At 35.1% G+C, this 14,197-nt stretch overlaps 1 protein-coding gene across 2 annotated transcripts in view; it reads left to right on the top strand.

Annotated features, from left to right (window-relative positions):
• The first annotated feature begins 2,448 nt into the window (after positions 1–2,448).
• Positions 2,449–14,197, top strand: part of lrp1ab (low density lipoprotein receptor-related protein 1Ab) — a 116,446-nt gene continuing 104,697 nt past the window's right edge. The window contains exon 1 of one of the 2 annotated variants that reach the window (XM_059527900.1): positions 2,449–2,993. In XM_059527900.1, coding sequence (XP_059383883.1) covers positions 2,897–2,993 — 97 coding nt within the window. In that variant the 5' untranslated portion in view covers positions 2,449–2,896. The remainder of the gene's footprint in view (positions 2,994–14,197) is intronic. The other variant, XM_059527901.1, reaches the window with a different exon arrangement.

Raw genomic sequence — 14,197 nt, 5'->3', positions numbered from 1 at the left:
TTGACCTCTCTATGGATTGCAGATGTCATTCAGATGAAGAATTTGTTTTTCTTCAGTAGGACTTTTTAATGGGTTTGGCTTAACCCATGTTAAAAAGACACCAAAGTTATTTACCAAGATTAAAAAAGCTCAAAGTACAAAACGCACCAAATAAAACCGGGAAATGATCAAAAAAATAAAATAAATGTGGCAAATTTAGCAGTGATTACGTACTTTCATTAAACACTGACTCACATGTGTTAGGTGACATCATTTGATCTATTAGATCATTTCAATGGTCCTTCTTTAAAGAGAAGTCTATGCTGTAAACCATGAATCACTGCAATTACAGTATATTAGGCTTGGGTGGGAGATGTTAAATCTCCAAGAACTGTGTGGTATCTTGTTCAATATATAACAGTGGGGTTTATTAGAGAGGGTGGAGGACAAAAACCCTGAAATGAGAAAATGTGCACTAGCTGGAGAAAAAAGCGCAAAGACTGGTGTCTAGTGCCACCCAGAGGACAGCGCACTTTAATGGAAAAAATGAGGTATCATGTATTAACTTTTGGGAGCAGTCTTATTGTAGCAGTATTTGTAAATTTATATAATATATTATATTACAGTATTCATTATTATTTAGAATTTTTATCATTTCAGTTTTTAACCTGATTTGTGTATTGGTCATATTATGATTGATTTATATTTATTTCCATTTTAGTTTTGTAGACCTACTTTAACTCAAACTTCTTATATTCCAGTTAGTAACTAATATAATACTTTTAATTTTCATTAATGATTTTTTTAAATATTTATTTTATTTTATTTTCAGGTTCATTTTAATTAATGGAAACTTTGTAATATATTACAATTTTGGGTAACAATAACAACATTTGTTGTGAGGAGCATGGGGAAAGTTATTTTTTAAAACTAAATTTTAAAATGATAAAAACATCCTATAAAAATTAAATACATACGTTTATTTACATTTTAATATAATGATTATTACATTTAATCGATTTAATAATTCTTTTTAAATTATATATATTTAATACATTGTCTTAAATGATTAAATGCAAATTTAATTAGGTTATTTAAGTAATTTATTTATTACCTATTTATAAGTGCCTGAATGCTTTAATAATGTGGCAATTTTGTAAAGCCCAGATAATTTCTGAAACTGTACAGGAATAATTAATTTAGATAATAACATTAAAAAATAAATAATTAAATTAGCCTTCAGTAAGACTGATTGTGACTGTATTGTGGCATAATAAAATATCTCAGTTAGGATCAGACCCTGCATGGACTGATCCATGAGCTTGCAGTCGGTATCTCTGTTTCCTCTCTGACCCTACCAAGTGACACTTTTATCAAAAACATAGGTTATGCAGATGTTGCATTTTACTCTGGTTAGATGTTCCACCATAGGCATCTACCATGAAGAAATTATTTCTTTTTAATCACTCTCTTCGTGGTTTGTTCTAAGTCTAAATGAATAAAAGAGTACAATATATATAAAAGGGTAGATTCAGAGATGTATCATCTGAGCTGTCTATCCAGGAATTGTTTTGAACAAAATAAACTTCCTCCAGGATGAAAGACATGTGGATTTAAGACATGAAGAAGGCACAAAATGAAACTCCCATCTTATTATTGCTACTGATATACAAATGCTAATTTTCTTAGAATGAGAACAGTTTTCACTCATTAAGTTTTTTAATACTATATCTAGTCTATCTATAACGACCAAGCAAATGAGAACCAACTTATGCAATAACCTTTATTGACCACTAGATGGACCCATGTGACTTTAAGATAAGAGACAAAAGAACTCGTACCTGAAAATGAACAAAGGAAGAAACGGGGAAACCAATAGCCAACCTTAATTATTACACAGCTACTCTTTGTATTAATTAATACACTTCAATTTATTACATATCAATCTAGTGTGCATTAATAATTGATCAAAGCCCAAATTTTTTAAAATAGCAATAGGGCAATCCTAGCCACCTAAACTTCCTTCAGAACTGTCCATGACCAATAATAATAATAATAATAATATTACACATTTTGCATTATTCTTAAGTAGTTTTTTGTTGTTATCCTTGATTCGTAATGTTATTATATTAGAATAAAAATTTACAATATAAAGTAATACGCCTGTAAGTATTACAAGACCTGAATTTTAAAACGTCTTTATTTATTAGCAACAGCTATCTAGCCAAAAGCAATTCCTCATAAGCAAGTCAACTAATACAAATTAATTAAGCCTACTTTGAGTCAAAATTATAGAGCCAAGATGGCTGCGTGGCTGGATCAGTTTCTACCGACTGAGGGGGAAAACAAATGGTCAGCCGTAAGCTGGGCCGCGCATGCGCAGGAGCCCAGTGCCGCGTAGGGCTTTCAGATTTTTTCACTCCTGTCGAGGTGGATGACGTCATGCAGCAGCCCAGTAGAGGCTCCACATTGTCCCTCACTCAAATTGTAACCACCAGCATCAGAAGCGGTGGGGTACAGAAGAGTGGAGCCTTTTTTATTTTTTATTTTTGCGGACGATTCTTGCATTATTCTTGCATTTTTACCATCCTGATTTTGCAAAAGGAATAATTTTATCACAGACAAGACCGCTTTGATGTAAAGGATTTTTTAAAAAGACACCACATACCTCTGTTTGCATGCTGTTATTCAGTAAGCAACATACGTGACTGTGCCATTGTACAACACCTCGCCTTTTTAGTCTGGAAAAGCCTTTTTTATGCATAGATTTTAATGACACATTCTCTGCTCTGCATATTGCCATTTGCTAGCGTGTCAAAGGGCGCGAGGAACAACAGACCACGGCGGACAATCGTGAGGTGTGGATGAGGTCTTTGAATCCAGCCTTACGTGAACAATTGTGATATTTCCATAGGCAATGCCATCTTGCAATGCAAACATGCTGGCTGTTGGATTGCTTTACCTGGGGTTAATTCTTGCAATAGAGATTGTAGATCCCACCAGAGCCATTGAAGGTGAGTAATTACGATTAAACGTGTTATTTTGTCCATGCATGCATTTAGGAGACAGTCTGTAAAGTTTTCAGACATGGCCTGGTGAGTGTGAGCAGGCAACGTGTGGGCTGCTGCTTTCGACACCCACTTATGTGGGCAGCAGTGTGATTATTTCAAGCTTGCAGGTTTGATTTTGAACAAATAAATATGCCTAGGAGGGCATTGCGCAGTTTTGCTATCACCTGTTCCGTGATTGCTACATCTGTCTTCGTTATCCTCATCCAGACTCGCGCTAATTCTTTATGAAACATTCGCATTATAAGCATGTGTGCACAGAAGCCACAAATCGGCCGCTTTTTAACGCGTTCAACGTGCCTTATGGGGACAAATTGGAGATGCAGGAGTTGAGTTATTTCGTAATAGCTTCATAGGCCTGTGCATTTTGCCGGAGTCGTTTAAAAATTCAAACGCCTGTCATTTGGTATTCTTCTGCTTGCATGAATTCGTACAGTATGAGTGCAAGCCGAGCTCGCCACAGGTCTATTTGCATGCAGTGGACATGCTCCATGTTCCCGCATTCTTAGCGGTCTATTCAAGTGCATGGATAGGCACAAACTCCTCTGCAAGTGTTGCTGCTTCTTGGATTATTATCTAAGGCAGATATTGAGTGTAATTGCTCTTATTTACTCCAAAATCAGGTATCCAAAGCTAGTTGATCAGTACTTAGTCCAAGTTTGCTATGTAAGTTTAGGTAGAAGCGATTTGATCAATGCACATTAGATGTTTATCATTTAGTTTTACTTCAAGTGTACGATTTTTACATTGTAAATCAATAGCACAAAAATATTCTTAAAGTCATAGTCATTTAATGTAGTCCGCTTTTTATATTACAGCCTAATATGTTTATTTTTATTTTATGTTAATAGCATTTTCATGTTTTTTTTTATGATTCGAGTATACCACAAAACAAGTCTTTGTTGGCAGATGGAAATTTAAAATGTTTTGCACCATAAAACTTGATTAGACACAGATTTTAACATCGGCTACAAAGCTGGTATGGGGAGTATTTTTCCTCCCTTTTAAAAACAGTTGACAATCCTGTTCATTGTGCACATTTATATGGTTAGTTGCAGTTTAATATTTGCATTGAGCATTATTTTTCTCTTCTGTCCATGATTAGAACAGACCCGTGAATGGTTTTTAGGGTTGAGAACCACAGTATGGTTGTCATTGTTTGACACCTCTGATTGTTTTTTGGTATTCACGATGCATTCATATGATAAATATTTAAAATCACCAAAGAGCTTGACCTAGTTATTCCTTTTATAGCATTTGTTTTAAAATTTGCGATGTTAACAGTAACTATCCAAAGAAATGAGAGGAAAGTGGTGCCTACAAAGCACACCTTTGATGCCTTTTAAATAAATACTCCAGATAGTTTTCTGTGACACCTGTATAAATTATGCAACAGTCCTATTTAGTATGGCTCAGAAAACTGGCCTACAAAAAGCCCACATTTTAAATTATGCAGATCTAAATGTAATGCTCATGCCCACAGAAATAAGTGCATAAAGGCCTGATCAAGAGAAGTTAAAAGGCTGTGATTTACTTTAGTCTTTCACTAAGCAGCACTTCACAGTCACACATCAGCTGTTAAGAATAAGCTGCTGTTTTGTCTAAAAAGTATAGTTTAGTCAAAAATGTAATTTATTCACCCTCATGTCAGTCATTCCGAACCTTTCTTCTGTGGTTTATCTGTATATCATCCATACAATGAAAGTCAGTGGAGTTCAGTGTTGTATTTGGACCCCATTGGCTTGTTGGACCCCAAGTCATGTTTAGGGTTGACTGTCACTTTATATTTTTTACATTTTCAGTAATCATAAAAAGTACTTTCAGGAAACCTAAGTGATTCATGACTGTTGATGCAATAGCTAAGTATGAGTAGTTTTGTCTGAAGTCATTTGATTGAGTCATTGACCATGTGACGCCACCTTAGATGATTTGGACTCTCCCTCTGGAGTCTTTCCTGCCCGAGTTCTGATAATAGGTTTAGTTACTTGAGAACCTCCGCACATTTCAGATCTTTTATCAGAACTTTTATCTTGTCTAGACAGGATTTGGAGCCCTGGGGGATGTGGGTATTTTTATTAAACTGGAACGTAAAGATAACGGTCATAAAGAAATATTCTATTTTCGAACAAACCTCATCTCACTCCGTATACTTCTAAAATAATAAGACGAGGTTTCCTTGGCGTGGTATGAGAGAAACGTAGGTTTTATGATAAATGAATGACCTGGGAGTTTGTGTGCTCTGTGGAAGACAAGGAGGAAATGGTCTAGCGGATGGAGGCAGGGTTGAAGTTCTCGTGCTGTATTATCTTGCTCCACCTCCACCCTCTCTGGAACATCTGGATATAGGAGACCCATTAGTTTAGATGTTATAGGGGAAGAATGGGAAAGCAGACCATTAGTGACCAGCCTTGGCTTACAGGATTGGGAGTATGTGTCTACAGAGTCATTGCTTCACTGTTGGATCACATTCTGGCATGTGATGCTAAGCACCGATTTAATGTACATGTTAGCATTTGGCTGCATGGAATGCAGAGTGACCCTTGCAGTGGTTCAGGCGTAGGTGGTGAGTGGGCCCGAGCTTGAATCAAACTGCTGTCAATGACTACAGCAGGAACTCGTGGCTCTGCCTGGATCACTGTTGGAGCAGGAGAACTGATGCTTTTTTATTTATCCGAGTAGAACATTTCATTTTTTCCATTTAGACCATGTCTCTAAACAGGGCCAACTTTTTGAATTTGATTGTGGGGGTAAAAATTGGCTTATGCAGGTGGTTAGGTGTCAGTTTGGCAGTTTTCAAACACATAAATTGCAAATTCTGTATATGAATTTTTAAAGTTCTTTTGATTCCTGTTTTATTTTCAGCTTAGCTTTAGCTTTTTATTTTAGCTTTTTGTTAGTGTTCACAGTTTTTTAAAATGGTTTATTTTAGGTTTTAGTATTTTTAATCAAATTTTCATTAAGTTTTTTTTAGGGAGTGATAATTAAATACTGTTATTATTCACTTATTTTTTAAATGTTAATTAGTAAGCAGTTAGACATGTTTTTTTTAGTTTATATTTAAATATTTCTAAATTTATTTTACGTTTTATTTAATTTCAGCATTATTTTCATAAAAAAAAAATATTTATAACTAATTTTAGGGCTGCCAAAGTTAATGTGCAAAGTTAAATGTGTATAATTAAAAAAATTCAGCAAACACTTTTGTTATTGGTATATAGTGGTATTTTTGTGTTTAATAAAGACTAAGTTATACAAAAACAAAGTATTTTTTGTTCTTTATTTGTTAGTTTTGGAGTCATTAAATGTATGTTAATGTAGTTTTAGTTTTAATTTCTATTTAACTTTTATTTTAGTTTTTGTCATTTAGTTTTCTCTAAAAATATTAATGCTGATAATAACCAACCAGTCTTTTTGCCCTTTGTTGATCAGTGCTTCATCTTATGAACACATCTGTCTTTGTGGCTCAGCTACTCCAGAGGTTTCTACAATCCTCTTATAGTCTGAAATAAGTCCATGAATCCTCCTACATTCATACATTAATACATCTACTCATACAATCAGTATTCATTCAACCATTCGTTTCTCCCACACCATCTCTGCCCCATCTGATGAATGAATAGAGCTACATTATAAACCTCTTAGTAACATTCTCATTCAGGCTGGGATTTCTTTTGTTGTTGTTGTTAGTTAAAGAGCAATGCAATGGCAAAGTCTGTTACATAACCTTTATATGATGTAAAACGCTGCACAGCAGAAATTCAAATGTGGCCGCTTACTCACTTAAAGGGCTCAGTGCATCTTTGACATACTGTCAGTGCTGTTTGAGGTGCTGATTGTGATGTCTCAGACTCAGAATGGTCAATACTTAGCTCATGAATATTATTTGGGTTATGGACAAGTATTTAACATTATCTTTGAATGTGTCTATAAATGGTATATATGTGGAGTATAGATACAGAGTTCAGGTTTGTGGTAGAGTTTTGCTCATTTCCAAGTCAAAACTGATTTGTTAACCTCAGCCTAATGATTAGAAATGCATTTTACTTTTTGTTTAAAAACCACTGAATATAAATGAGCTGTCTGTTTTTTTGCATTTTGTTTTTAATTTCACTCGAACCAATTGTGAACTATGGAAAAGACATAATTTGTGAAAATGTAAATGTGCGTACTTCAAGTCAAGTTATTACAGTTAATTAATTAAATTAATATTATTGTTTTGTGTGTGTGTGTGTCTATATGATAAAGTCCTATAATTTAGTGTACCTGCTGTAATGCGAGACAAATTTCAGACTTTGTCTGGCAATAAAAATTTATCGTATTGTAAAACCTTAAACATTTTCGCTGCTTTAAATAAAAAAAACTTACAAGCACTTCTTGTTTTCATTTAGTTTGACTTAATGTACTAAAATAGCTAAAACTGAAGTCAAAAGTGAATAAAAACTTTATAGACATTAAAAAAGAACCCAAACTAATAAAAAATGTCAAAACTAAATGACCTAAACTAAGAAAATAAAAGCTATTATAGTAGCTTAATGATACTAAAATAGCACTGCTTTAAATGGAAGTCTGTTTTGCAGGACAGATTTTGAAGGTTTAGTCAGGACTTAGAGTGAATGAATTGCTCAAATCTGTAAGTGTATTAAGTATTAAATGTATTAAATGTGGTAACTTTCACACACCACTACCAAGGATACAATGAAGGGACATAATGAAAGTATTCGACGTTTACGAGATAATCGATAATTACGATAATCCTACTTCTTTTCAAACCAGTTTACAGCTCAAATAACACAATTTTGGAAAGAATACATTTATGAGTGCTTATAACAAAAAATATCCTTGATAATGTTCTTTAAAGGGTAACTAAACCATAAACCAACTTTTTTAGTTAATGATCTGTAAGAATGGGGCTTTATTAGTGTGGTTCATTGATTCAAGTAATTTTTTTGACATTTGAGTATAAAGGGTTTTATTTCTACAATATATGGTGTAAAAACGTCTGAGTGCTGCCCACTTCAGGTTGAACGGTGGCTACTGCAGTTGATTTTTCCTATTGGATGTTTGCGGTGGTAGGTGACGCAAGCAGTTTCCAGCTCACCACGCCCCCTGGTACGAGCTACCACACCCCTGGCAGTATAAAACCATCTTGTTCCGTCGAAATCACTGTAGCGAGTCAGGAGTTGGAATTGCGAGTATTGAAAACGATCAGGATAGAGTACTTTAGCATCTATTTAGCATACCATTTATATAATTATTTAGATTATTTTGTGTAGCCTATGTAGTTAATTAGCAGTGCTCTGCCCACTTCTCAACATTTTTCAAATATCGCCAGTGGGTGGAGTCAGGCTCTGACCAGGGGTGTAGTTACATTTTAAAAGCATAGTAACAGCCAACATGTGCCTTAAACGTGATTTTGGTTTGCCTCTGGTGTTGTCCGTTAAGCTTGGCTTGTAATGAACCCGGAACGTTCCTTTTTAAAATTATTCAAGGCTTTAACAGAAAATCAGTTTATTTTTGTCGCCGTACAAGAATTGTCTCTTGAAATAAGAAAAGCGCAATGTAATAGCATTAGATTGCGCAGCTGGAGTCTTACAACCCCGGGCCTGAGGAGGCTCTAATCTCCCTCTCTTAACCTCCCCTCTCCCTGAGAAAAATCGGTAGACTCCTCTGCGACTGAGGGCTAAACCCAGATTTGCATAACCGACTAGACATTGTGTGAGAGGTTGGGAGCTGTGGATGAAAGGATAGTGTTGATAGTAGGGAGTTGAGTGTGCTGTAATTGGTGTTTTCGGTTTGCGTTGGAGTGTTTACCCTACTTAACTGCTATACTCAGGAGGACATGGCTTCATGTAGCAAAAACAGGGGAAGATGGGGGCTGTTCATGGGCCAGTGATGGGGAACATAGGCGAGTTGTTATCAGGCGCTTCTGTCAACTACTAGCTCATGACTATGGCAGACATGCGTGTAATGCTTGGCCGTTCTGAGTCTGAAGACTTGATGATTTGAAGGTTCTAATGGACTGCTTTCCTTCCTCACATGAGGCGCAAACATGGCTGCTCAAAAGTTGAGGACAGTTGTCATGTTTACTCGACATCCTACACTCATGTGCTAGAACTCTTTCCTATATTTCTCTCTTTTACTTTTTTGTTTCTCTGCTGTCAAATGATTATTCACGATTAATCGCATCCAAAATAAAAGTTGTATGCAATACTCACAAATATTATGTAAACAAAAACTTTTATTTTGGTTGCAATTAATGTCAAAAAGCACAAAAAACCATTAAAAGTAACGCGTATGACTATATATTCCAAGTCCTTTTTTTCTGGATGTTTTTGGAGCTCCTTTCCCCATTTACTTTCATTGAAAGGACAAAGAGCATCCCACAAAATCACGCGCACACATAAAAAAGCTCTCTTTGTGTTCAATCTTATGGGTTTGGAAAGTTTAGGGGTTTAGTAAATCATAATAATGACAGAAGAACTTTCATTTTTGTTTGACCTGTTTCTTTAAGTATCTATTCTCCACTTGCTCTGTTATATTCTAGATGACCTCAGTCCATTGAAGTTTTTGTATTGTGTTTTAACACTCTTCACCGTCTCTCACATCTGGCCGTCAGAGAACTGCTCATGTGTGAAAGCAATTCAGATCCAAATCATCTTTTGTGCTGTGACTAAAGACCGTCTGCATCACACCCAGAGCCGTTAAAAATACTCAACCTTCAGCAGTTTACTAGAAATGTACATTTGACGGTCATGAAAATGACTTGTCATTGTACTCAAGGCTGATTTGTAATCAGTCATCATGTTGTTTATATGAAATGACTGGTGTTAGGAAAGAAACAGGTGTTGTATGGACATCATACCCACCCTTTAATAGTTTCATGGGAAGTTTACACCTGGGAACATGTCTAGGCAGCTCTTGCAATCTTGGTAAACCCTGTCCGTTGCTCTTGTCACATGTAACAAATCTAGAAATTCTTTGATAGCTTGATGAAAACAATGGGCATACACTGGGCATAAAGGTCTAACTGAAAAGAAGGCTAAGCAAATAATAGCTACATGTTATGTTAAAGGAGAATCAGTTAATCTTTACACAATGAGAAGCAGGGTGAGACCTTTCATGAAAAGGTTATATGTTAGTGCAGAGAAGGAAGCTACAATGAAGCAGCTTTGTATTTTATTGCATATTCCATTTCAAATTACAGGTAAACAAATTGCAGTAAAATAGGAGTAAATAAAAACAATGTAATACTGAATGTTATAATTTTAGGTTACAAATATATTTTTTGCATTTTAAACTACAGGTGAAACCCAGTTACATAGGACTAAAGTAAAAAAAGAAATAAGGATGAATGTTACAATTATGAGTGGGCTCACTTTAATGTATAAAACCACTCTTCTATAAATTACACACACGTTCACACTCAATTTACTGTCCTATTCTTTAATTGTGTATTTTTTTTCCCTACATGTTGTAGCCAGTGTTTTTAACTTAAAAAAATAAATAAATAAAACATTGAAATGAAAAATATCAATATTGGATGAAAAGCTTAATACTGAAATAAAATAAGTTGAAGTGAAATGAAAACAAAATGAAACAGAAATACAGAGAAAACATAACATTTATTAAAATTACAAAATTAAATGTAATTGAAAGAATTTTTTTTGATAAATTCTATAATTTTCTCTTGTGGACTATATGTAAACATATTTTCTGTAAAATATCTAATTCAGGTCAGTACTAAATAAACAGTAGCATGCATTTTGCAACTATTATACACTCTGGGAACTGGAAGCCATCTTTAAGCCTTTAATGCGTTTTCAAGCCATATAAAAGAACTGGCCTTTTATTTCCTCATTGGAGAATATAGCTTATTGGGATTGGATACACACAGTGGCATAGGTCATTGAAGTTTTGGCCATGAATATATGTCCTCTTTAAGAGACACGGTTGAAATTCAAGTGTAGCAAATCCTAGCTTCCTTTTGCAGACATGGGTACAAAATTTACTTTGGTGTTTTTTTTTTCAGTTTTTTTGCAAGGTATCATCAAAAACATACACAAGCAAAATAATTTATTCCCCTTTAGTTTATTTGGCTTTATCTATCCCAAAGTTGCTTTTTAACACTGTGTTGTTTTGGTATGCTTCAAAATCTTTAAGCAGAATATGAGCAGAAATGTGTTTTTGTCAACATCTGGTGACACAGAATGACACAGAATGGTCACATTATGTGTGAGCAGCAGGCCAGTACGTGGTGCCCTGGTGTTCCCAGGATGCTCCTATTGGACCGTATTGTCCTATTGTTTGTGTGTATCTGCACGCTTCAGTGTGTAACAACACTCAGTGTGTTTTCTAAGGCACTTTTCTAAGTTTCAAATGAGTTGGACCCTCGACCTGCTCAGTGTGATGTTTTTCAGATGGGTCACTGGACTGTATTTGACACTGGGTTTCAGCACAGAAATGGAGCAGTGTGAGAAGAGAATGTAGCCTAATTGGTCTTCACTTTACCCTCATGTTAACCCATATCCTTTGCTAGGGGTAGTGCACTGTTGTGCTAAAAAGGCAGCAAAATGCAGCGATAAGAACAGCTTTGTTGCAGAAGTTTCTCTGTTTGAAACTTCTTTTCCACTGAGTGATTTAACTGGAAGATGTTGCTTAGTTGATGTGTTGTGGTTTGTAGTATTTGATCTCATTGTTGAAAATCCTATTGGTGGAATGTGTTACTGGCCTTTCGAAAATCTAATTGCGTATTGTGTATAATCTGATTGTTGGGAAATAATTTATTTAACCGTGAATCTGTTTTCTCCAAAGATAAATAATGATGGACCTGATTATTGATGCATGAGTCAAATCCACGTTTGAAAAAAAAATACAGTAATAAACAACAATATTGTGAAATATTGAAACAATTTAAAATCACTGTTTTATATTTTAATTTATTTTGGCAAAAGTGGAATTTTCAGAGGTCATTCCCTAGTCTTCAGTGTCACATGATCTTTCAGAAATCAGTATTATTCTTATTATTAGAAATGTTGAAAAGAGTTGTTGATGTTTACGTATTACTGAGTTATGAATATTTTTTTTGAAACTGAGATACCACAAAATCTAACTGACTTTAAACTTTTGAAAGGTAGTCTAAATGATTATGCAAATTTGATTTAATACATCTTTCTGTTTGCGAAGAGACAGATGTACATTGTCATTTGTGTCATTAGACATACTAACATAAAATCGCCAACAGTCACTCATGTCGCCTCGAGTGGCCTGTTCTTATGAAAATATGAATGACTTCTACTTGCTTTATGCTACAGTTCACTGTCAGTGCGAATGGCTCTTAATGGGTTGCTTTAATTGTTACTTTCAGATGACTATTTACTCTGTCAAAGAGTTGCTGAGCCTTTAAATTTATTTAGAAATTCTTCAATGGTGTAATTTACACGCTGTGTTTAGCTTTCACTGTCACCTGGAGGTCTGTGAGGCAGACAGACATTCCTAAAGGGAGGAGAACAGTGCAAGTTGATGAGAACCAGCCTTTGCCTCTGATCTCTCGTTTTTGTCTTTGTCATTTTTTTCTCTCTCATTTTGCAGGTTTTCTCTGTATTTTAGCCTACAACTTGTAATTACAAACAGGACCTTCAAGAATTTCCATGAGAATGTAGAACAGAGAGAGAGAGTTATGTGGCAGTGTTTAGTGAAACTTCCAGATCTTTTCTGCACTGTAATAAGAACCTCCCTGATATGCTTGTCATCTGAGCAAAAATCTAAATTCTCTGTTCCAAAATTCCATTGTGGGCTCCAAAGACCCGAGTTAAACCCGAGAACTCAAGTCTTTTATGAGCCCATATCTTCTCAGAGGACGAGTCTGCAGAAGAAATCAATTAAAAGGTGCTGGAATGTGTGGCCAAGGCCTGGAGTTGATTTGGAGGGGCGGTGCGCTGTGAGGGGGAAGATGAGACTGAGGGGCTGAGAGTGGGTCACACCTCTCCCAGCTGGCTTTAACTGGCTCAGATAGCGAACCCCAGATGGGACGAGCCCAGGAGGTCTTTCTTCCTTTTCTTGTCTGCGTCCACTGTGGTTTGCCTTCCTTTTAATCACTCACAACTTAAAATTGTCGTCTTCTCATTTCAGCTTGGATCAGCTTTTATCTTCTAGTAATGAATGTGCAAACCAGCTAGTTAACTAAGTCTGACTAATTGTCTTAAAGGGATATTATACCCAAAAAAGTTAGTTTACCAGCGTCCTTTATAAATATTTTTGGTTGTTCCACAGAAGAAAGTAAGTGAGTAAGTTTTAATGAAAGTCTGAATATTTCAGCTGGTTGTGGGTTTGTGTGAACAAAATGGATGCATTTCTTTGTGGTCTGTAAATAAGATGCATTCTTAATTTGAAAAATAGGTGGACAAAGAAGAAATGAATTTAATTTATTTATGTATTTTTATACATTTTTGGTGGGTGGGGTGTTTTTAACTTAACACAGAATCTTACACTCATGGTGGGCCGGTGGGGTTTGAAAAGATAAATAAAATCAAAAATGTTATTTCTAAAATAAAATATTACATAATTTGAGAAAAAGAGTATATTTAAGAAAAAAAAAACTAAATTAGTCAACTAGTTTGTTGTAGACCCATTTTTACTCATACTTTTCTTTTCTCTTTTTTTTTTTTTTTTACAAAAAATAATACATTGTACCTTTTGTAATCTCCAGATGATCTCACAAGCAGATAATTACTAAACTTTGAGACTAATTTAGGCTACTAGCATATAGCTTTTTATTTAAACCACAATTGTGGATGATTATATTTTTAGACTTTGCTTCTGATGTCCACTGTCTTGGATCTTGTCCAGTGGCAAAAAAACAGAAGTCATCTTCGAGGTTTACAGACAAACCACAATAAGCAAATAAAGTTGAAGGGTTAGTCAATCTATTTTTCTTTCATTCCCTGAGTGCAGGCCCTGAAGTTCCTGAGGTGGTAGGCTACAAAAACTTTCCAATCTGATCATGCTTTGCAAAAGACATGCAAAGGTAGTCTCACATTCCAGGTATTCAGTGGTCAAATATTAAATGTAACTATTAAAGGAAAACACCACCGTTTTTCCATATTCCACTATGTTCTTCCCTCAACTTGAGTTGATCTGTACCTCTCCCATCT

The sequence above is a fragment of the Carassius carassius genome, chromosome 37, assembly GCF_963082965.1.
Source record: "Carassius carassius chromosome 37, fCarCar2.1, whole genome shotgun sequence".
NCBI lineage: Eukaryota > Metazoa > Chordata > Actinopteri > Cypriniformes > Cyprinidae > Carassius > Carassius carassius.
The sequence above is the reverse complement of the archived record's forward strand: the minus strand, read 5'-3'. Positions and strand labels throughout refer to the sequence as shown.